Below are 25,803 nucleotides of genomic sequence, written 5' to 3' on the forward strand. Positions count from 1 at the left end.
TTGTGGAGTGTCTTCCTGCCCACCGTTCAACCACACTCCTCAGTTATCTTATTTTTCGCGCAAGGAACAGCAGTTTTCTCTGTGGCTTCTTTTGTTGCCCGGGAACGAGCCTTTGAAGTGCCTTTTTTAAGCGCTTTTCAGCGTTTTGGCGTTCTTTCGCCTCTTTTCTCCTTTATTTAAAAAAAAAAAATTTCCCCTTATTTTTTTAGTTTCTTTTTTTGACCAACATAAGTTTCCTTTCTTTTTCGTTGTGGCCGTACCTAGGCCTGCTCGGCTGGGTCTCTTCTCCTTTAGTGCTTTTTTTTCTTTCGCGTTTTTTGATTTAGCTGGAGCTGTCTTCCTTTCCATGTCATCGAAGACTCTCAGTGGCTTAAAACTCTGTACTCAGTGCAACGGACCATCTTAGGTAAAGATACCCATCCTTGGTGTATCCAGTGCCTTGAGCCCGACCATAGCCTGGCAAGTTGTGCCCTTTCTTCTTATGAAGAAGAGGACACAAATTGCCTGAGAGGCTCAAAGAGAGAATCTTTTTGGAGCCTGGTCCGGTGCTTTGACGTCGGCATCGACATCGGGTGTGCAGGTAGAGATGACTGCTTAAAGACCCTAACACACAGGGAGCAGTGAGGCATTGAGTGGGTCTCCACCTACCTCAAGGCCTCCTGCTATGCAGGCCCACCAGGCCCGAATTTCTCCGGACCCAACCTCAAGGCAACGGGTGGATTCAATGTCATCCTCTTCGGCACCAAGGAGTCTCGGTGAGATGCTTCGGGTGAAGGCTAAGAAGCATCAACACCATTCTCCTTTGACACACTGTGCTGGGAGCTCCGGGTCGCCAGGGATTCAGCACCTGAGAAGCGTTGACACAGGGAGGACCACTCCCTTTCCATTCAGGAGGTGCCGACGCATCTGTCTCCTAGCAGCTGAGATCCTGCTCCCGCGCCCCAAGCGCTTCTTCAACCTGATCTCCAAATGGCCCTGCAGCCTTTGCCGGTAGCGGCTCTCGACGAGCGGATCTGGGCCCTGCTTCCAGAACTTCTGGAAGGCTTGCTGCGTCGAAGTGCATCGGTGTCGGAGGTGCTTGCACCGACCATGCCTCTCCCTGCAGCTATGACTGGCTCTCAACCCACAGAGAGGCGCCGTATCTACTACCACCCAGACCAGTTCTCCTTCAATATTGGGGGAGGAAGCTTCGCCGCAGTCTATGCGGGAGTCGGTCGCTTGACACCGATCTCGAGACCATGGGTCTTCGCCGTCGATGTGGGTTCGTCTTGGAGGTCGCTGAGGGAAGTGCTAGCCGACATCGACGAGGAACGCTCGTGGGAATCAGAAGAGGATCCCAGGTACTTCTCCTCTGATGAGTCCTTTGGGATTCCCTCTGAACCTTCCCCTCTGCCTCAGAGGAGACTGTCTCCACCTGAGAGCCTCTCCTTTACATCTTTTGTACGAGAAATGGCAGATTCCATTCCCCGCAGCAGTGACAGATGAGCCCAGGGCCAAGATACTCGAGGTCCTGGACTACACCTCTCCACCTAATGAGGCAGTGACTGCTCTACATGAGGTGCTCATGGAAGTCCTCACGCTAAACTGGGCTTTCTCTCTCTCTGTTCCTGTGGTCCATAAGAAGATTAATTCTCAATGTCGGATCCACGGGGAACCTGGATTGATGAGGTCTCATTTACCCCAAAAGCAAGGGTCGAGCATTTGACTGGCTCCAGCGGAGTATAGCCACTGTAAAAGTGTCTGTGCCGGATGACTTGCCGGTTGGGGGGGAGGTTAACATTTTTTAATCAAAGGTGGCCTTTCATAACCTCTGAACGGTGGATTCTTCAAATAGTCCAGTTAGGATACACACTCAATTTGATATCCAAACTGCCAAATTCCCCACCGAGAGCTCATTCTTTCAGCTCTTAGCACAAGCAGGTGCTTGCAGAGGAACTCTCCGCCCTTCTAAAGGCCCACATGGTCGAACCCGTTCCACCAGGGGAAGAAGGGCAGGAATTCTATTCCAAGTACTTTCTTGTGCAGAAAAAGACAGGGGGGATGTGTCCCATCCTAGACGTAAAGGCCCTGAACAAATTCCTAGTCCGAGAAAAGTTCAGGATGGTTTCCCTGGGCACCCTTCTTCCCATCATTCAGCAAAACAATTGGCTATGCTCTCTGGACTTGAAGGATGCATATACACGCATCCCGATACTTCCAGCTCACAGGAAGTATCTTCGGTTTCGGTTGGGGATGCAGCACTTTCAGTACATCATACTGCCATTTGGCCTCGCTTCAGCTCCCAGGGTGTTTACCAAATGTCTAGTGGTAGTTGCAGCGTCGCTATGCAGACTTGGGAGTGCATGTATTCCCTTATCTCGACGCTTGGCTGGTAAAGAGCACCTCAGAGGACGAGCTTGGGAGTTCATGCAGCAGACTATTCAAGTGCTGGAACTACTAGGTTTCGTAATAAACTACCCCAAGTCCCATCTCAATCCTATTCAACAATTAGAGTTCATTGGAGCCTTGCTCGACATGAGGACCATTCGAGCCTCTTCTGGAGACACATGCGGACAACCTTTTGTTCCTCATGTCCAAGGTTTGAGCATCTCAGCAAGTCACAGCTCTGCAGATGTTGAGGCTGTTGGGCCACATGGCTTCCACAGTGTATGTTACACCCATGGGATGGGGACGTTTTCACATGAGATCTGCTGAATGGACTCTGGCTTCTTAGTGGTATCAAGCCATGGTAGTGGTGGTGGTGGGGGGGAGTCTGGAAGATGTCATCCGAGTTTTTCCCCTCGAGCTTGTACACTCTCTGCAGTGGTGGACAATTCGGTCCAATCTGACCTTGGGACTTCCATTTCAAATTCCTCGGCCACAAAAAATGCATCTCTCCTGGGGTGGAGGGCTCATGTAGATGGGCTTCACACTCAGGGAGCCTGTTCCCCCCCCCCCCCCCCCCCCCCCCCCCCCCCAGGAAACAGATCTTCAGATCAACCTCCTGCAGCTCTGAGCGATCTGGAGTGCTCTAAAGGTTTTCAGTGATCGTCTGTCCAACCAAATTTATCTTGATTCAAACAGACAATCAGGTTGCGATGTATTACACCAACAAGCAGGGGGGCTCCGGATCTCACCCTCTGTGTCAGGAAGCCATTCAGATGTGGCTCTGGGCATGCCATCACGGCATGTTTCTCCAGGCCACTTGTCTGGCAGGCGTAAACAAGGGCCTAGTCAAAAGACTGAGCAGGATAATGCAACCACATGAGTGGTCTCTCAATATGGGCATAGCCTGCAAGATCTTCCGAGCATGGGGCACCACGTCGGTGGATCTTTTTGCCACTCAGCTCAACCACAAGGTCCCTCAGTTCTGTTCCAGGGTTCAGGCCCACAACAGACTAGCGTCAGATGCCATCCTCCATTGGGGGACAGGCCGCCTGTATGCGTATCCTCCCATACCTCTAGTGGGCAAGACTATGCTGAAACTCAAGCAAGACTGCGGAACCATGATTCTGATCACGCCCTACTGGCTGCGTCCGATCCCCTCTTCTTCTGGAATTGTCCTCCAGAGAACCATGGAGATTGGCGTGTTTCCCGACCCTCATTACTCAGAACAAGGCTTCGCTTCTACATTCCAACCTCCTGTGTCTGGCTGTCACGGCCTGGATGTTGAGAGCCTAGAATTCGCTTCCTTGGGTCTTTTGGAGGGTGTGTCCCCGGTCTTGCTGGCTTCCAGGAAATATTCCACTAAGAGGTGTTACTCTTTTAAATGGAGGAGGTTTGCCATCTGATGTGACAGCAAGGCCATAGATTCTCTTTTTTGTGGTACACAGACCCTGCTTGAATACCTTCTACACTTATCAGTCTAGTCTCAAGACCAACTCTGTAAGGGTTTACCTTAGTGCAATTAGTACTTATCATCAGTGTGTAGAAGGTAAGCCTGTCTGTGGACAGCCGTTAGTTCGCTTTTTGAGAGATTTGCTTTTGTCAAAATCCCCCTGTCATACCTCCACCAATGTCATGGGATCTTAACGTCGTTCACACCCAGCTAATGAAAGCTCCTTTTGAGCCACTGAATTCCTGGAAGTTCGTTTTCTTGGTGGCTGTTACTTCAGCTTGTAGGGTCAGTGGGCTTCAGGCGTTAATAGTGGATGCATTTTATTTTAAGTTTCATCACAATAGAGTAGGTTTTCACACGCACCCTAAGTTCTTCCGAAGGTGGTGTTGGAGTTCCATCTGAAGCAGTCGATCGTCTTGCAAACATTTTTTTCCCCGACCTCGTGCCCACCCTGGCGAAAGCAGCTCGCACACGTTGAACCGCAAGAGAGCGTTAGCCTTTTACATGGAGCGGACGAAGCCCTTCAGACAGTCCGCCCGGTTTGTTTCTTTTGATCCCAAGAAGAGGGAAGTTGCCATCGGTAAACGCACCATTTCCAGTTGGCTAGCAGATTGCATTTCCTTTGCTTATGCCCAGGTTGGTCTGACTCTGGAGGGTCATGTCACGGCTCATAATGTCAGAGCCATGTGTCGGTGGCTCACTTAAAATCTACCTTTATTGAAGAGATTTGCAAAGCTGCGACGTGTTCTTCAGTCACATCTCACTACTGCCTTTGAGCGGGATACCCAATGTGATAGTCGGTTTGGACAGTCAGTGTTGCAGAATCTGTTTGTGGTCTAGGTTCCAACTCCACCCTCCTAGGCCCTTTTTGTTCTGTTCCAGGCTGTTTATAGTTTCAGGTTAGTCTCTGTTATGTCCTTGCCGTTGCGAGGCCCTATTGACCATTGTTAGTTGTTTTGGGTGAGCCTGGATTCTAGGGGTACCCCACTTGTGAGAATGACTCAGCCTGCTTGTCCTCGGAGAAAGCAAAGATACTTACCTGTAGCAGGCATTCTCTGAGGACAGCAGGCTAATCATTCTCACAATCCCGCCCACCTCCCCTTGGAGTTGTTTCTTTTATTTATGCTTTTGAATTAAACTGACGGGCGGGAAGACACTCTGTTCATTCGTGGCATGGCATGTGCGCCAGAAGGCTCTAGCATTATGCTGGTTCCTGTGCTGATGCAGATCGTCGATCCATTTGTGAGAATGATCAGCCTGCTGTCCTCAGTGAATACCAGCTACAGGTAAGTATGTTCGCTCTATAGCTACGTAATGCAAGGTTCCACATTAGGAGTCACCGATCAGGAAAGGGATCTAGGCATCGTCATTGATGATACATTGAAACCCTCTGCTCAGTGTGCGGCGGCGACTAACAAACCAAATAGAATGTTAAATATTATTAGGATGTTATAATGTCTATGCATCACTCCATGGAGCAACCGTACCTCAAATATTGTGTTTAATTCTGGTCACTGCATCTCAAAAAAGAATTGGTGGAATTAGAAAAGGTACAGAGAAGGTTGGCAAAAATTATAAAGGGGATCATGAGGGACCCGGATGTTGTGGGGATAAGCATGCCATTGCTGGAGGTCAAGGTGTTGGCCTTTGCCGATGATATCCTTCTGACATTGACTAATCCTGCTTCGTCGGTGCAACACTTAATGGCGAATTTAGATGAATTTAGTTTTTTGACGGGATTTTCCTTAAATTATCACAAGTCCGTGGCCCTCCCTATTCAAGCAGACATTCGAACTCAGTGGGAGGGGAATTTCCCTTATCACTGGGCAAACTCCAGTATTAAATATCTGGGGGTCCATATTCCCACAGATTTACTGGAGCTTTATGAACTCAATATGGGGCCGATAAAGCAGCGATTGGTAGAGACTCTTCAGCGGTGGCATGCACTTCCGATCACTTTACTGGGACGAATAGCGCTTTATAATATGGTCTTTTTCCCTAAGTGGACTTACGTGTTTCAGATGTTGCCATTTCATTTGAGGCGCCGTGATGGACACTGGCTGCGGAAAAAATTGACTCATTTTTTATGGCAGGGAAAGAGGGCCCGTTAGCCCTTTTCCAAAGTACTGCTACCAAGCTCAAAGGGGGGATTGGAACTATTAGATCTCAAATTGTTTTCTCTGGCTAGTAGCATGAGACACCTGTCAGATTGGTTCCGCTCTACAAATTATTTCTCTTGTACAGGGGCAGAAGTGGCAATTTTGGGAAAAATGCATTTTTCTTATTGGCTGCATGCGCCCTCCGGAGAATTGCTGGGGTTGGGTCCTTATCGACCGATTCTTTCACCATTGAGAGCCACGTGGAGATGGTTTGGTAAGCTTCACTGGATAGATACAAGGATTTCTGTTTTACTGCCCCGGGGGGTAACTTGGTTTTCCCGGCGGGAGGTTCTTTGGTCCCCTTCCAGAGGTGGGCTACAGTGGGAATTAGGTATCTATTAATTGTGTTAACCGAGCAAGGGACAATAAAAGCATTTGAGGAATTGAGGAAAGAGTATGGTTTGAGTGTGAATGACTGGCTAGCATATACGCAATTATGGCACTATGTAAACTCTCTGCCAGCAAAATCATTAACTAATGTTTTCTGGGAAAAATTTGATGATCTATTGGGCCTAGAGGCACAATTGCAAGTGCCCTTGAGCTACTTTCATCGTGGTTTGAGGGACTCTTTGCAGCAAATTGGCAAGCCTGGAATGAGGAATTGCAGATTAATCTCCAACCTGAGCAACTTGACAAATGCCTTAAATCTATTTCTTCCCTGACAGACAATGCTGCCTGGTGGGAGCTACAATATAAATGTTTACTTCGTTTACATGTATCCCCGCACAGAGCATATAAAGCCACGCTCCGGGACTTGGACAATTGCTCAAAATGTAATGGCATCAAGGCTCAGTTGGGGCACATGTATTGGACATGTGCGCCAATCAATGTCTTTTGGACTGACCTGAGCAGACATGTCTCTCAAATTTGGAATCATGTAAGGAGACCAACTCCCAAACAACTGTGTGATCTCTTTGAGATGCAGTGGCCTGCCCCAGCAGGATTTACAGCATTCTTGAAAAGAGCAGTATTAATGGCAAAGCGTGTCATATTGCAGCTGTGCTTGGTACCAGACCACCTGAGTATAGCACATTGGAGGTCCGCAATGATTCAAGCATGTGTCATAGAGAAGAAAGGTATAAAAGACTTAGCCTCCAAGAGAGGTGACCAATTTTGCTGCACCTGGTCTCCATTCTGGGACACTCTCACTCCAGTGGCAAGAAGCAAGATATTGAACTCTCTGGTGTCTGTCCGTCAACCAGTTCCTAATCCAGTTCACCACTGAATTCGCTCAGAGGAGGGAAAGGTGAGTAGTGGAGTGCCTCAGGGATCGGTGCTGGGGCCGATTCTGTTCAATATATTTGTGAGTGATATTGCCGAAGGGTTAGAAGGTAAATTTTGCCTATTTGCGGATGATACTAAGATCTGTAACAGAGTGGACACCCGGGAGGGAGTGGAAAACATGAAAAAGGAACTGAGGAAGCTAGAAGAATGGTCTAACGTTTGGCAATTAAAATTCAATGCGAAGAAATGCAAAGTGATCCACTTAGGGAATAGAAATCCACGGGAGACGTATGTGTAAGGCGGGGAGAGTCTGATAGGTACGGGCGGAGACAGGGATCTCGGGGTGATTTGAAGGATTTGAAGGCGACGAAACAGTGTGACAAGTCGTTGGTGAGGCCCCACCTGGAGTATTGTGTTCAGTTTTGGAGGCCGTATCTTGTTAAGAATGTAAAAAGAATTGAAGCGGTGCAAAGAAAAGCTACGAGAATGGTATGGGATTTGCGTTACAAGACGTATGAGGAGAGACTTGCTGAACTAAACATGTATACTCTGGAAGAAAGGAGAAACGGGTGATATGATACAGACGTTCAAATATTTAAAAGGTATTAATCCGCAAACGAACCTTTTCCGGAGATGGGAAGATGGTAGAACGAGAGGACATGAAATGAGATTGAAGGGGGGCAGAATCAAGAAAAATGTCAGGAAGTATTTTTTCACGGAGAGAGTAGTGGATGCTTGGAATGTCCTCCCGCGGGAAGTGGTGGAAATGAAAACGGTAATGGAATTCAAACATGCGTGGGATAAGTATAAAGGAATCCTGTGCCGAAGGAATGGATCCTCAGGAGCTTAGTCAAGATCGGGAGGCGGGGATAGTGCTGGGCAGACTTATACGGTCTGTGCCAGAGCCGTTGGTGGGAAGCGGGACTGGTGGTTGGGAGGTGGGGATAGTGCTGGGCAGACTTGTACGGTCTGTGCCAGAGCCGGTGGTTGGGAGGCGGGGCTGGTGGTTGGGAGGCGGGGATAGTGCTGGGCAGACTTATACGGTCTGTGCCCTGAAGAACACAGGTACAAATCAAAGTAGGGTATGCACAAAAAGTAGCAAATATGAGTTATCTTGTTGGGCAGACTGGATGGACCGTGCAGGTCTTTTTCTGCCGTCATCTACTGTGTTACTATGTAACTCTTGAAGTTGTTTTGGGGGGGGGGGAGGACAGGGTTAGAGGATAGAAGGGGGGAAAGGGGGGAAGGGTTGAGTTTGGAAAATGTTAAAATTTTCAGGCAAGCCAAACATTGTGTTATAACTTTCTTTTGAACTACATAGTAACATAGTAAATGACGACAGAAAAAGACCTGCATGGTCCATCCAGTCTGCCCTACAACTGTTTGAATATGTTGAATTGCCTTGAAATAAAAAGGATTTGGAAAAAAAATTATAAAGGGGATTGGATGACTTCCCTATAAGGAAATGCTAAAGTGGCTAGGGCTCTTTAGCTTGGAGAAGAGATGGCTGAGGGGAGATATGATAGAAGTCTATAAAATAATGAGTGGAATGGAACGGGTAGATGTGAATCGATTTTCTCTTTCTAAAAATACTAGGATTAGGGGGCACACAATGAAGCTACAAAGTAGTAAATTTAAAACTAATCGGAGTTTTGATTTGCATTGAAGAGTTTGCTGCAGATTCTTTATGTATTGCAAAATGTTCACTTCTATGTTCACTTTGTAAAATTAATAAACAGATTTAAATATAAAACTAATCGGAGAAAATATTTCTTCACTCAACGTGTAATTAAACTCTGGAATTTGTTGCCTGAGAATGTAGTAAAAAGTATGTAGCTTAGCGGGGTTTAAAAATGTTTTGGATAGCTTCCGAAAAGAAAAGTCCATAAGCCATTATTAAAATGGACGGGAAAATCCACTGCTTATTTCTAGGAGAAGCAACATAAAATGTATTGTACTGTTTTGGGCTCTTGCCAGGTACTTGTAACCTGGATTGGCCACTGTTGAACAGATATTCCTGCATTGCATGGTTGTAGCCTCAGCAGTGATATCAAGCTGTTATATTTATTTATTGGGATTTGTTAATCACCTTTATGATGAGATTCAGCAGGTTTAGCTTGACATAGAACTTACAGTTTTGTTACTAGTACAACAATAGAGAAACAATCATACATAAATACATACAATCAATGACAAACTTGGAGATGGCAAATTTAATCCTAGAAATAGGACAAACATAGAGGCATATTTTCAAAACACTTAGAAAGTTATGTGGAGGGGCATTTCTGTCTAGGTCTGATTTTGGATGTTTTGCACAAAACGTCCAAAATCTGAATAAGAAAGAAAGTCATTTTCGAAAATGAAAAATGTCTTTTATCTTTTTTTTTTTTTTTTCAAAATGACTGTTTTGAGCAAAGTTTTGTGGTTTGGACGTTATGTTTTTTTCAGTCCATTTTTGAAAAAAAGTTAATAAATGCAAAACATAGTGATTCATGCCAGGGGCATAGCCAGACCATGCCCTAGTCATTTAGAGCACCTTTTTGTGTCTTATTCGTTGTGAAAACAGGTCTAGACCAAAATGTCTTAGTTTTAGTCCTAGATATTTTTAATTTTGTTCCATTATGGCTGTAAAACGTCCAAGTGTTAGACATGCCCTAATCTCCACCTTTAAAGTTCTCCCAACATGCCCCCTTGTGATTTGGATGCACTGCAGACGAATTGCATAGAGAAACATCTGCAAAATAGGTTTTGAAAATACCGATTTGGATATTTTGAAAAGAAAAATATCCAAATGGTGCTTTATGACTCTTTTTGGACGTTTTTCTCTTTTGAAAATGAGTCCCATATTAACCTATGGAACTTTCTAAGTCAAAGTTCGTTGAAAATGAGCCTCATAGTTTCAGAAATATAAAACATTTAACAGCGTTGTAAAACAGTTTTCACGAAATGCCTAGCCATCCTCCTGGGGTTACTCCGCTGCCACTTAGATGGTCTGTCCCCAGCACAGCTCAGGTCCACCTGTACCTGCCATTTGTGCTCTACACTTAGCACCCTCCTTCCACCGACTGGGTCACAACTGACTCTGGGCAAATCTCCCGCTCTCCAATTATCCCCAGTGATTTCTAGGTTACTGGGGCCACACTCCCAGTGGTCCTACAGTTCCTAAAAGCACTCACAGACTCGACACACAAACCACCAGGATTTTCTATCAGTCCATACAAGCAGAGTGAACAAACAGTTGTGTTTGTTCTCAGAACTTGGAACAGTGGACAAAAAATGTGCAAATAGCAAACATTAACAATTAACTGACAAATGGATCAATTAGAAAACTAGCCAAGCATTTGCATACTGGCTAAACAGTACCTGAGAAGATCAGGGCATATAATTCACTGAGCCATTGACTTCTGGTGGTGCGATGAGCAAAGCAGCAGCAGGGTGCCAGAGCTCTGGGACACCCCGCTCAAATATATGATATAAGAGACAACTAGCAAAGAAATAGCAGACCAGCCTGGAGTGGATGATTACATGGACCTGTATTTGCGCAGCACACCCGCTGGAAAAGCAAAGACACCTGCTAAAAACGCAAAAATAAAATCGGCAAGTGGCAAAACCAAGATGGCCGACGGCCCAGCTGAAACGCCTATGGCTTTCTCAGAGATGCAAATTGTATTTCCATCATTCATATCGTATTGTAAGCCACACTGCAAAAAGGTGGGAAAATGTGGGATACAAATGCAATAAATAAAAATTAAAAAAATGCAATTGGAACAGCTAACGGAGGCTATAACGAAGGCCTGGGCACCTAAATGGGCAGAATTAGATTGTAAACTAGAAGGCTTCCATACCAGGCTAGACGGCATGCAGACTCGTATAGACGACGCAGAAGTGAGAATCTCCGCCATAGAAGATGATACACATGGCTACGGCCCTGATTTAATAGATATGCGAAGCCAATTACAGGCACAAAGTGCAAAATTAGAAGATTTGGAAAATTGCGCCCGTCGAAACAATGTGCGAATAGTGGGTCTAACAGAGACACTACCAGAGCGCAATTTGGAAAATTGGCTGGAAAGATGGCTCAGTAAAGAGCTGGCCTTAACGGACTCACTAGGACCATTGATTATCGAGCGGGCTCACCGAATCGGGCGAAAAACGGAGATACAAAATAGACCACGTGTAGTAGTGGCAAAAATACTAAACTACAGACACAAATTGGAGATATTGCAAGGTTTCCGGATGAAAAGAGAAACGCTAAAATACAACGGGAGGAATATCTTGATATTTCAAGACTTCTCTGCAGCAGTACAGGAGCAGCACAGAAAATGGCACCCAATATGCAAAAGTCTAGTGGGAAAAAAAATACGTTTCAATATGCAATACCCGGCTAGATTGAGAGTGCAAATACAAGATAAGTGGCTCGCGTTCGATAAAGAAGCGGAGGCCAAGCAATACTTCGTAGATAACAACGTATTGGAGGCCGTGTGAGTGCCAGCAGAGACAGACCTAAAGGACACAATACCCCAGGCTGGTCTGTATGATTTTAGAATGTAAAATGTGGTTAACTTAAAATCTTTGTAAGACAGTGAAAAGCGGGAGTCCCAAGCACCTTACGGGGTCCGAATCCGCCATCAAGATATAGTTGGTGGATGGAAGGTGTTAGAAGTAGAGGGGGGAGGGTAGGGATAGGGGAAGGGGGGAGGGAGGGAGGTAGAGACGAGAAAAAGACACAAAAAAGGGGAGAACCATGTCCATGGGTACAGGAGACCACATATGCTGTAAACTATTGGGGCACATACATGATAGCATGGATTGGAGGGAAGAAGGATTTGGGAGACCGGCCCCTGTGGGAGATAAAGAAATGTTTTAGATCGGAGAAATGCCAGCGCGAGTGATATCGTGGAATGTAGGGGGTATTAGTACCCCAATAAAAAGAGCTAAAATTCTGCAAGCACTGAAACGTCATAAAGTAGACATCGCATGCCTCCAAGAAACAAGATTAGATGCTACCGAACATGAAAAGTTGCAAAAAACATGGGTAGGAGAATGTCATTATGTAGCTTCACAGGGACGTAAAGGGGGATTAGCAATATTAATACAAAAGGGACTTCCATGTAAGGCCCAAGTAGTGGCGAAGGGGGGAAAAGGTAGATATATTATATTACATATTTGGCTGCAGGGCCTAGAATTTTTGATGGTAAATTTATATGGCCCACATGGACATGAGCCTGGTTTCTATGGACAACTAGCTAATGCCTGCCTGCAACACAAGACAGCGCGCTTAATGGTGGTGGGAGATTTTAACCTAGTCTCAAACCCACATATGGATACCACAAACCCCACGTCTCCTCATTATCAGGGGCCCAGACTGATAGAGTTTGCCAACTTCAAGAAAATGTTGGACTTGGTGGATGTCTGGAGAGTCTTGCATCCCGATGACAAAGAATACACTCACAGGTCTCGGGCCCACGGTACTCTAGCACGACTAGATTATATTTTAACGAACCGGGTCATGTTTCATGTGGTTTACACAGCGGAAGTGGGACCTGAAGAGATTTCCGACCATGCGCTGATTTGGGTAGACTTAGAGATCCCAGCGGACACCTTGAAGGGGGGAGGATGGAGGTACCCAGCCTACTTACAGGGAGACGTACACTTTCAAAAGTATATATGTAAAAAATGGGAAGAATACGTGTACCATAACGCAAAACATGCACAGACGCAACCAGAACTGTTCTGGGATGCCTCTAAGGCAGTGATACGGGGGGAAATAATTGCATACTGTAGTCGGAAGAAGAAACATAGGCTAGCCAGCATATTGCAGTTAGAGAGAAAATTGCAGCGGGCTAGACGCATATGTATGCGGAGACCTAGCGCAGCAGGATTGGAAGAGATAAAGACATTGCAGACAACGTTAAATACGCTGCTACATGAAAGAGAGACTAAATCAACGCTGTACTACAAATACAGATTACAGAGATTCGGTAACAAATCGGGGGCATTGTTGGCCAGAGTTATCAAAAATTGGAGAGGGACACGGGTAATTACAGCCCTGAAAACTAAACAAGGGAAGATAACTAACTCGTGAGAACAAATAGGCCAAATATTTACAGAATACTTCTTGAAACTGTACTCAGACCCGCAGGCAGGAGATAATAGACAAATAAGAGATTATATAGCAAAAACAAGACTAACCAGGTTAACAGCAGAGGAGGTAGCAAAGTTAAATACACCTTTGACAATGAAAGAGCTACAAAAAGTAATAAAATCGCAAAAACCTAGGACCGCCCCAGGCCCAGACGGGTTCATGGGGGAGTATTACAGAACATTGCCACCAGAGGCGTTGGCCTCATTGATAGAATACTACGAGGCAGCGATAAGCAAACGGGCAGTTTCCAAGGTATGCAAACACAGCCGTGATAACATTGATCCCAAAACCTGGAAAAGATCTAGAAAAAGCAGATTCATACAGGCCAATATCTCTACTCAATGTAGACATTAAAATACTAGCGAAGATGCTAGCAAATCGCCTTGCAGAATTTTTACCTAAACTTATAGGGAAAGAACAGGTGAGATTTGTGAGAAATAGACAATCAACGCAAAACGTACGTAAACTATTAATAGCTATGGCCGCCTGCTATGAAAGAGAGACGCCGGCTTTGGTGGTTGGCCTGGATGCTGAAAAGGCCTTTGACCAAGTCCGCTGGGATTACCTATTCACTACACTGGAGTACATAGGACTCGATGGGTGGTATTTAGAAGCCGTCAGGACCCTATACAAAGAACCACAGGCCGGGTCTTAGTCAATGGCCTAAAAGAGCAAGAATTTGAGATCCAGAGGGGTACAAGACAGGGTTGTCCCTTATCCCTGCTACTATTTGTGATATCCTTAGAGCCTTTAATACATATCATAACAGAAGATAAGGAGATAGAGGGAGTGCGATTTGAAGATCATAGTATCAAAGTGCTGGCATATGCAGATGATCTACTACTAATAATGCTACACCCACAGGGGTCGGTCCCAAAGCTATTAAAACACATGGAATGGTTTGGGCAGCTTTCTGGGTTTAAATTAAATTTGAACAAGTCAAATGCGATGGCGGTGGGGGAGGGTGATATAAGGGATTGGAAACAATGGGTTCCATTTAAGTGGGCAACAGACCAATTGAAATACCTGGGAGTTGAGATTCCAGCTACCTTGGATACAATATACGAAATTAATGTGCAAAGATTACTGCAAGAAACCAAGGTTAGCTTGAAGGCATGGGTAAAGCTTCCAATATCGTTATTAGGAAGAATAGCATTGTTCAATATGATGACTGTACCTAGGTGGTTATATATAATGCAAATGTTACCGATTAATTTAGCAAGAAGAGATGAACGAAAATTAAATGCTATGATACAAAGCTTTTTGTGGAAGGGACGCAGGGCCCGGCTTCCCATAGCAACGTTATGTATTCCAGTACAATATGGAGGCTTGGGACTTCTGAATATAAAGTACTTAAATATTGCTAGTGGCATGAGAAATATAAATGACTGGTTTCGTAATATGGAAGAATTCTCGGCTACTGCCATTGAAATGACTATCATGAAAGGAGTACATTTTAGTACATATTTACATACTAATGAAGTGCCCATTCCTTATGTGTTACAAAAAAACAGAATTGTGGCGTTTGCAAAAGCAGTGTGGAAGTGATCTGCCGTTTGCACCAGTTTACATCAAAAGTGACACCTTATTTGTCTATATGTGATAATCCGGCCTTTGTACCCGGAAAGCTGTATGGCACGTTTCGGAGATGGGAAAGGTGCGGAATCAAATACCTGCTGCAGGTGGTAACGAGAGACGGGCACATGAAACAGTTTTCTGACTTACAGGCAGAATTCGGGGTGCTGGAGAAAGATCAATTTTTCTATACACAGCAAACATTATGTACACTCTCTGCCTTGGGACTCACTTACAGAAGATGTACAGGAGAAGAGCTATCTGATGCATTTTCAGTAGAATCGCAACAAAAGGTGCCGCTCTCTTATTATCATCACCATATAAAAGACCATGTTAGAGAACTGGACTATCAAGACTTGTCCAGAAAATGGACGGAAGACCTTAAAGTGGAAATAAAAGCAGAACAGATAAAGACCCATGTCCTCTCGCTCAGGAAGACAACCATCCAAGCAACACATTGGGAATTACAATATAAATTTGCACTTAGGCTGCACATTCCCCCTAGGCAAGCATTCTACATGGGACTATCTCCATGGGGGGAGTGCCCTAAGTGCGGGGCAGAGGGTGCTGGCCTAGGCCATATGTTCTGGACATGTAAAAAAAATACAAAAATTTTGGAATGACATTATAAAATATGTAAATGGACTTTGGAATCAAAAATGGAGATACAATCTGGCATTATTGCTAGGAAACCCAGACTTAGGACGCAGTAAAACAAAAGGATTTGCCACATTTGTAAAATATGCCACAATAATGAGCAAACAAGTTATATTGACAGAATGGCTGACCCCTAAAACCCCAACGATCCAGCAGTGGCGCATGAAAATGTTATGGTTATTACGAATGGAGCGAATAGGTGTTAAAGATATGGACTCAGAGAAGGGGAAGCAGTTTCAAGCTCAATGGACCCCCCTTTTGGAACACATTGACCCCAGCAGCACGTAGTTACTTGTTAAATCTGTAAGAACTGAGTGAATAAAGACAGAAGGAATATGGACATGGGGGGGGGGGGGGGGGAAGGAAAGAAAGGGATTAGTTAAGGGAAGTTGGAGGGATGGGAGGAGGGAGGGGAAATACTGTTGTTTTAGAAGCTAGGTAGAGAGGTAGAAGTTGGGGATGATAGGGAGGGGGCGAAAAGTCTGAAAATTGATTGTTGGTGTCTGTGAAACGGTAATAGAAATATTTAAATTGTAATGTCATGTATTGTATGCCATCAATAAAAAAGAAGTTAAATAATTCACTGAGCCTCAGCAAAGAGATATATCTCGCTTTCTTCCTGGCTGAGTCTGAACTCAAAACAAGTAAAGTCCAAATGAGATGAGCTCCTGGGCCAGTCAGAGCCCAATCAACAAGACAGAGTAGTTACTTACCTGTAACAGGTGTTCTCCGAAGACAGCAGGCTGCATATTCTCACAAGTGGGTGACGCCACGTCGGCCCCGGAGGATTTTAAAGCAAAATCTCAAAATCTCTTTACGGCGTTCCGACGCGCGAGCGATCATACTGCGCATGTGCGCACACCTCTTCCCGCTCGCCGTGCGGACACGCCCCTCAGTTAAATCCAAAAGATAGAGGAGACAACTCCAAAAGGGGAAGGTGGGAGGGTTTGTGAGAATATGCAGCCTGCTGTCTTCGGAGAACACCTGTTACAGGTAAGTAACTACTCTTTCTCCAAAGACAAGCAGGCTGATATTCTCACAAGTGGGGTATCCCTAGCTTCCAGGCTTACACAACAAACAGTGGTCAATTGAGTCTCGCAACGGCGAGGCCAGAATAAAATTGACCTGAAAAGAAGAAATATCTAAATGAGTGTAGCCTGGAACAGAACAAAAATGGGCTTAGGAGGGTTGGAGTTGGATTCTAAACCCCAAAGAAGTTCTGCAGCCCCGACTGCCCAAACCGACTGACGAGTCGGCTATTGCTGAAGGCAGTAGTAAGATGAAAATGTGTGGACTGATGACCACACCGCAGCTTTGCAGATCTCTTCAATAGTGACTGATCTTAGATGAGCCACCGACTTAGCCATGGCTCTAATTTTGTGAGCCGTGACATGGCCTTCTAGAGTCAGTCCAGCTTGGACAAAAATGAAGGAGATGCACTCTGCTATCCAAGAAGAAATTATGCAGTTTCCGACAGCAACTGGCATTAAAAGAAATAAACAACTGGGCGGACCGTCCGAGGGAGCTCGTCTGCTCCACGCAAAAAGTGCGGAGCTTGCTTTCGCCAGGGCTTGTAAGATGAGGGAGAAAGAATGTTGGTAAGACAACTGACTGGATCAGCTGGTACTCTGATACCAGCGCCAGTAAGAACTTTGTCTGCATGCAGAGAACTACTCTGTTAAGATGAGAAGTAAGGTAAGGCGCTTGAGCTACTAGAGACCGAAGCTCACCGACCTTACGAGTTGAAGGAACAGCCACTAAGGAAAACGACCTTCCAGGTCCAATACTTCAGATGGCAGGAATCCAGTGGCCCGAATTGAGCTTGCAGCAGCTGGATGAAAACGACATTGGGACCCCAAGATACTGGATAAGGAGTGATAGGAACTCTGACCGAAGCATAAGAGCCAACTGTCAAAATTATTGTGGGTGGTAAGCCCAACAGAAATAATCTCCCCTAGACACATACAAGGAATTCTCTCAATATTGGGGGAGAGATAAACCTCTCGTGAAGTGGACAGCTAAAGGCTGACCTTTCACACGTTGATGATAAGCTCTATTGCACAAAGATGAATACTGACAGAGTTGGTCTTGAGACCAGACTCAGACAGGTGTAGAAAGAACTCAAGCAAGGTCTGTATAAGACAAGATGCAGGATCTAGGGCCTTGCTGTCACACTAGACGGCAAACCTCTTCCATGAAAAAGAATAACACCTCTTTGTGAAATCTTTTCTGAAAGCAAGCAAGAGTCGGGAGACACTCTGGAAAACTCAACGAAACCCCACTCTCAACATCCAGACCGTGTGAGCCAGAGATTTGAGGTTGGGATGCAGAAGTGCCCCCTCGTTCTGCGTAATGAGAGCTGGAAAACATTCCAACTCCAGAAGAAGAGGGAATCCTATCTGACGCAGCTAGAAAAGAGCAATCAGAATCATGGCTCCACAATCTTGCTTGAGAAACAGCAAAGTCTTTTCCACCAGATGTATGGGAGGATACGCATACGGAAAACCTGTCTCCCAAAGAAGGAGAAAGGCATCCGATGGTAGCCTGCCGTGAACCTGCAGCCTGGAACAGAACTGAGGGACTTTGCGATTGGACTAAGTAGCAAAAAGATCCACTGAGGGGTCTTTCGAACTATAGGCATGCTCAACTGTAGCATTATCCTGCTCAGCCTGTCGGCCAGACTGCTGTTTACACCAATTAGATAAGTGGCTTGGAGAAAACATGCCGCATTGCGGGCCCACCGCTACATCTGCATGGCATCCTAACTCAGAGGGCAAGATCCAGTACTCCTTTGTTATCGAGTACATCACAACCCGATTGTTTGGTTGAATTAAAATAATTTGGTTGGATAGCCAGGAGGGATGCAACCTTCGTCAGCAGCTTTTGACTGAGTAAGATGCCTCAGAATCAAAATAGAGAGAATTAACCACCTCTGAGGGGAATACCAAAGACTGGTGAACAGTCGGGTTACATCCTCTAGATACCCTAAACTTGATACCACTGGGAAGCTAGGATGCACTGAGCGGATGTCATGTGCGAAAGTGCCATGGGAGTTACATGAACTGCGGAAGCCATGTGTCTAGAAGTCTCAATATGTACTGTGCTGTAATCTGTTGAGACGGGCAATCATCGTGTTAAGGGAACACATGCACTCCCAGTCCATGAAGATACGCTGCAACAACAGCCAGGCACTAGGAAAAAAACATACTCTGGATGCAAAGAGAGTATAAGTATCCTGTAAATCCAGAGAGCATAACCAATCGTTTTCCTGAAGTATGGGAAGAAGGATGCCCAGGGAAAGCATCCTGAACCAAATCTGTTTAGGCCCCTTATGTCTATGATGGGACGCAACCCACAAAGAAAGACCTGGAATAGAATCTCAACCCTTCTTGCCCTGGTGGAACGGGCTCGACTGCATTGGCGCTGAGAAAAGCAGAGAGTTCCTCTGCAAGTACTCACTTTTGATGGAAGCTAAAGGATTAAGCTTCCAATGAACAATGTGGAGGGTTTGATTCCAGATTGAGAATGTATCCTAACCGGACTAGTTGAAAAACCCTACCGGTTGGAGGATAAAGAAGTCACCTTTGGTGGAGAAAATGTAAACTTCCCCCCCCCCCCCCCCCCCCCCCGACAGGCAGAATGGCCGGTACGGACATTTTTTTTTTTTTTTTTTTTTAGTGGCTATACTGAATTGGAGCCAGTCAAAAACCCCTCTGTTTCCTGGGGAATAGCTGCAGGGGCCTGATTAGGTGCACGCCGCTGACTAGAACGAGCGTGCTGAGGCATAGCCCGAACCGGCTGTCGAGAAGTAGGAGTATAGGTACGACCCCTTAAGGCACAAGGAAAACTACTCCTCTCTCTAAAGAACTTCCAAGATGAGGAAGTGTATGTACAGCATATCTATAGTTTTCTGCTGAGTCTCCTCCTCCAGGAGAGAGGCACACAGTCATGAGAGTCTGTCACTGTACCTAGAGCAGAAATCTAGGTGTTACATTACAAGTGTCGAAAATGCCCTTGGACAGGAACCTGCGACACACCGTGTGCTACCTGACCACTTGGTGAAAAGGTCTAGCCTATTCCGGTGGGAATGCTCGTAAAGATCTGACAAGACTTGATTTGGGATGCGATCATGCCAGCCTGGTACGCCATTCTCCAAAAGAGGCTAAGGATGTATGCTCTGGCCCTGGGGGCGCCAAAGTAAGTTCTTAGAACTCCTATCTGTTCTGAGTGCAGAAGACTCAGGTGAAGATAGTAGTCCAGGACCTCTAGCATCTGGGCATTGGGATTCACAATCTCCACTGTAATGTCAGATGACCATCATTGAACTGAACTAACTACTCAAACAGAGCAGCACAGATCCAAACACGTCCGATATGGAGGCTAATATGGGTCGAGAAGTTGCCCCAGTAGGGTGCGAACACCCATACCAGAGGCAGCATCGGTGAAGGAGACCAGGTGAAAAGCCAGATGCCGCAGGAGGCGGTAGCACCCATGGCATCCAATGGTACCCATGGTCCCGAAGCCAAGGACAAAGTCTGGAAAATACCTGGTACCGATAGTAGATGGTGCCCATGATACCTGGTGCCGATGGTGCCCGTGATTCCCGGTACCGACAGCACCCATGGCACCGATGACACTCGGCATCAACGGCACCCATGGTACCGATGATACCCGGTGCCGACGGGACCCATGGTACCGATGATACCCGGTACCGACGGGACCCATGACACCGACCATGGTACCAATGTAGTTGGCATCGATACTCCTCGGTACCGACGCACCGATATTCGGTACCGACAGTACCCATGGCACCGATGATACTCGGTACCGACGGCACCCATGGCACCGATGACACTCGGCATCGACGGCACCCTTGGTACCGATGATACCCGGTGCCGACGGGACCCATGGTACCGATGATACCCGGTACCGACGGGACCCATGACACCGACCATGGTACCAATGTTCCTGGTATCGATACTCCTCGGTACCGACGCACCGATGATATTCGGTACCGACAGTACCCATGGCACCGATGATACTCGGTACCGACGGCACTCATGGCACCGATGATACCCGGTACCGACAGCACCCATGGCACCGATGACACTCGGCATCGACGGCACCCATGGTACCGATGATACCCGGTGCCGACGGGACCCATGGTACCGATACCTGGTACCGACGTACCGGTGCATCGACGTCCAATGCCAGGATACCTCCATAACAGAGGGAGCAACGCTCTCGGCATCGACTGATGTCTGAAGCCCGGATACCTCCATAACCGAGGGAGCAAAGCTCTGGGCATCTCCTTTGGGCATCCCTGGCAGAGTAGATATAAGCCACAATGAGCCTGCCATGAAAAGTACATAATGAAAAAATAAAAAAGAGATTTAACTCCGAAGACCTGAAGAAAACACGAAGCCCTAACGAACTCCGTGTCTCCTCAGACGCGGAAAAAGAAAAACTGAGGGGCGTGTCCGCACGGCGAGCGGGAAGAGGTGTGCGCACATGCGCAGTACGATCGCTCGCGCGTCGGAACGCCGTAAAGAGATTTTGAGATTTTGCTTTAAAATCCTCCGGGGCCGACGTGGCGTCACCCACTTGTGAGAATATCAGCCTGCTTGTCTTTGGAGAATTAAAATATATACTGCTTCTTGCTTCCTGTTTGTGTCAAACTGAAGAAAAAACACTCAGTTCTCTGTAACAGCTTTAAGCATAAACATGCACCATCTGCTGGCCAAATAGGAGAAATACACTTCAGACATAAAACAGGAAAATAGTCAATACATTTTACAGCTTAAAACACACACTGTTTCTTCACAACAATTATATAACAGAAATACAATAAATGTCGGCAGAATATGGATGATGCCACGATAGGTAACATGGAACAACATTTATTATACTTATAATGTCAACACATTACAAATGAAACATAACATTCAAATAATATGTATTTAAATGTGCTCAGATTTAGGATGCACAAGAATTGGATCTGAGTCCTTTCTTGAGAAAGACTTCCTTCCCTATTTTGGATTTTATTACAGATGTGGTGGCGAACTATCCCATTACACTACTGTTTTTATGTGGCAACCTCTCTGCTAATCACATTGGAAGCGGTGCCTATAGATGTAGACAAAACAAAAGTGAAAGAACCACCTGTAGAAGAAGAAGAAGAAAAAAGACAAGCAGCTCCCGTAAGTGGACTAGGTTATTCTTGCTCTGCTTTCATTTTACCATCTACAGTAATACAATTTACACTTTATGTAGAATTTGATATACCACCATTTCGAGTCCCATCATAGTGGTTTACAAAAATAATCTAAATAAGGCAAGGATAGAAATACAGTTCCACAGAAAGGAAAGAGCATTGCTGTATGTTTCAGCCAGGTCCTTCAGGGTTTGGCTGTCCAACTCTGAACACTACTAAAATGAGTCATTATTGAAGTGAAGGGATGATAATTAATTTAGGGGCTCTGTTTTCTAAGCTGCGGTAAGCGCTACCATGTGTTTACTGTAGCTTAAAATGGTGGACCATGGGACATTCGGTAACTGCCAAAATGGTGCCCTCTAACAGCCTGCTAAAAAGTATTAATTTTTCTTGGAGGGGGAATGTCTAGGGACGCAGAGTGGGTATTCTTGTGCTTATCAGTTAGCGCAGGATTACAGCGTGAGCCCTTACTACCTACAAAATAAGTGTAGGCAAGGGCTTATGCAGTAATGTTGTTTTTTAATGACTGTGTGCTAATGACAACATTAGCACATAACCATTAATATAAAAAAATATGGCAAATCGACCATTTTACTGCTGCAGTAAAATGGTCAATACTGGACATACTAAGGCCACTTTTTACTGCAGCTTAGTAAAAGGACCCCTTAGTACCAAAAGCATCTGCAAAGAATTATATCTTAAGGCCCTTCTGGAATACCTGATGTGAAGATTCCAAGCGTAAGAAATTAGGGGGCTCTTTTACTAAGCTTCGTTAGGCTACTGTGCGCCTAATGCAGCAAAAATGGCCTATTGCAGAACATGCTAAAGTGTCCTCCATTTTGCTGTTTGCACGCACTAAGCGCATTGTATTTAATTTTTTCCATAGGCAAAGGAGTAGGGGTGGACTGATGGTCTTTCACTATAAAAATGAGGAGTTTATTAACAAAAGACCATACTAAAAGCCACTGGCAACAACAATCCAACCAATAATCCCCTAAGGCAGAACAGTGAGCATGGATGTAATCAAATGGATTCGACACGGACCCATGTTTCGGCAAAGAATCTAAATGGTGTCACATCCCCACCAACTTACTTAACACCATCTCTCATACTGTCACCCCCTCCATCTGTCATATCCTCAACCTCTCTCTCTCCACTGCAACTGTCCCTGACACCTTCAAGCACACCGTAGTCGCACCTCTCCTCAAAAAAACATCACTTTGACCCTACCTGTCCCTCCAACTACCGACCCATCTCCCTCCTACACTTCCTCTCCAAAATACTTGAGCGCGCCGTTCACAGCCGCTGCCTTGATTTTTCTCCTCTCAGGCCATCCTCGGTCCGCTTCAATCCGGTTTTCACCCTCTACACGCGACAGAAACAGCACTCGTCTAAAGTCTGTAATGACCTGTTCCTTGCCAAATCCAGAGGCCACTACTCCATCCTCATCCACCGCTTTTGACACTGTCAATCATGATTTACTTCTTGCCACACTGTCCTCATTTGGGTTCCAGGGCTCTGTCCTCTCCTGGTTCTCCTCCTATCTCTCCCACAGCACCTTCAGAGTACACTCTCATGGATCTTCCTCCACCCCCATCCCGCTCTCTGTTGGAGTTCCCCAGGGATCTGTCCTTGGACCCCTTCTCTTTTCAATCTACACCTCTTCCCTGGGCTCACTGATCTTATCTCATGGTTTCCACTATCATCTTTATGCTGATGACACCCAGCTGTATCTCTCCACACTAGACATCACCGCGGAGACCCAGGCCAAGGTATCGGCCTGCTTATCTGACATTCTTGCATGGATGTCCAACCGCCACCTGAAACTGAACATGGCCAAGACCGAGCTTATCGTCTTTCCACCAAAACCCTCTTCTCCTCTTCCTCCGCTCTCGATCTCTGTTGATAACACCCTCATCCTTCCCGTCTCATCTGCCCGCAACCTCGGAGTCATCTTCGACTCCTCCCTCTCCTTCTTTGCGCATATCCAGCAGACAGCCAAGACCTGTCGCTTCTTCCTCTTTAACATCAGCAAAATTCACCCTCTCCTCTCTGAGCACACCACCTGAACTCTCATCCAAGCTCTCATTACCTCTCGCCTTGACTACTGCAACCTACTCCTCACTGGCCTCCCACTTAATCATCTATTCCCCCTTCAATCCGTTCAGAACTCTGCTGCACGTCTTATATTCCGCCTGAACCGATATACTCATATCACCCCTATCCTCAGGTCACTTCACTGGCTTCGGATCAGATACCGCATACAGTTCAAGCTTCTCCTTCTCACCTACAAATGCACTCAGTCTGCAGCCCCTCATTACCTCTCTACCCTCATCTCCCCTTACGTTCCCGCCCGAAACCTCCGCTCACATGACAAATCCCTCCTCTCAGTACCCTTCTCCACCACCGCCAACTCCAGGCTCCGCCCATTCTGCCTCGCATCACCCTGTGGCTGGAATAAACTTCCTGAGCCCTTACGCCAAGCCCCCTCCCTACCCATCTTCAAATCCTTGCTCAAAGCCCACCTCTTCAATGTTGCTTTAGGCACCTAACCTTTATACCTTTCAGGAAATCTAGACTGCCCCAATTTGACTGCATGTACATTTGTCCATTAGATTGTAAGCTTTTTGAGCAGGGACTGTCCTTCTATGTTAAATTGTACAGCGCTGCGTAACCCTAGTAGCGCTTTAGAAATGTTAAATAGTAGTAGTAGTATGTAGTAACATAACACATCAATAAAACAGTTACCTTTAATTCCAAAGCGCATGAAGCCCTAATGACCCGATGATCAAAAGTAAATGCAGGCGTAGAGGCCACTATGGGCGGAATTGCACCTCAACCCTACGCCAGCTCGGAGCTCCCCCCCCCCCCCCCTCCACCAAAGTCCATGCCAGGCAGTTTCTCTTTTATATGGAATGGAAGCCCTGCCCAGCGCATCCCAAGATGCCCCGGGCAAGGTGCTGCCATTTTGGAGGTGGCGCTGGAAGGAGGAGGGAGTGCTATTCCCTCCTCATTCATCTAATGGCACGGGGTGGGTTCGGGGGCGCTATACCTTCAGGTGGGGGCTGGCCTCCAGCCTTCTCCTGTTTGGGGGGGGTGTTAGGGGGTCTGGAGGTCCACTGGATCTCAACCCCCCCCACTGGTGTTCGGGGGGGGGGGGCTTGGGGGCACTAGGCCACCAGGACCTTGCTTTTGGAGGGGGTCTGGGGGATAGCCCCTTGGAATGTTTGACAGGTCTGGGCTTTTGACAGCCTGGACCTATCAGACAAGTACAGGAGGATTGTGCCTGAGTACATGCCCAGGCACTTTCCCCCTATGATCAGTGCTAGTAACATGCAAATTTAGGTGTGTTGATCATTGGGGAGTTAATTTCCTGTGCTGTTCCAGCACAATTTTTATGGCGCTGTTTCAGAAGAGTGCGGGGAATTGCTCATTGGGCCCTAAGAGACCAGAAGCACCATCTGGGAAAAACATCAAGCCAGTGTTTTAGTTTTGAACTTTAAGGGCTTCATGTGCTTTGGCATTGTTGGGCAAAAAGGATAAAGGAGAATTATTTTGGGACTGTTTTTATTTACTATCATCAAACAGATAAGTAGTTTAACAATACTATTGGTGAACTGGTATTGCTCACAGTTTTTGAAGTGTTTCTATAAGAATAAGTTTAAGTTGTTTTTCATGATTTTGTGGAATAATTAAATTGAAAGTTGGCTACCATAAGCTAAATGTTTGTGCTGGTGCCACTATATGATATGAACACAACAAAATAATTTCTGTAAAAATGTTTTTGAAGGTTGTATATGCAACTCTACTTTGGAGGGCTTTTTTTTTTCCTGTATCATTTTTCCTCCTTTGTGTTATTTCATTCCATTTTCAGGCACCTGACTGTAAGGGCCTAAATTTAGGAACTCAAATGGAGATATTCTTTACATTGCAAAATCTTAGTGACTGTCAAAATAAAATGCCCAGACCTTTTGAAGATTGATTGCCCCGTCTGTATTTGCATAGAAGTACA

The 25,803-nt window shown here is 45.9% G+C and overlaps 1 protein-coding gene across 2 annotated transcripts in view; it reads left to right on the plus strand.

Annotated features, from left to right (window-relative positions):
• NUCB2 (nucleobindin 2) overlaps positions 1 to 25,803 on the plus strand; it is a 243,995-nt gene that overhangs the window by 22,782 nt on the left and 195,410 nt on the right. For both annotated transcript variants that reach the window (XR_003941930.1, XM_030201064.1), the window contains exon 2: positions 21,628 to 21,777. Coding sequence is in view for 1 of the 2 variants with exons in the window: in XM_030201064.1 (XP_030056924.1) it covers positions 21,628 to 21,777 (150 nt within the window). In the remaining variant the exon portion in view is untranslated. The remainder of the gene's footprint in view (positions 1 to 21,627; positions 21,778 to 25,803) is intronic.

The sequence above is a fragment of the Microcaecilia unicolor genome, chromosome 4, assembly GCF_901765095.1.
Source record: "Microcaecilia unicolor chromosome 4, aMicUni1.1, whole genome shotgun sequence".
Lineage (NCBI taxonomy): Eukaryota > Metazoa > Chordata > Amphibia > Gymnophiona > Siphonopidae > Microcaecilia > Microcaecilia unicolor.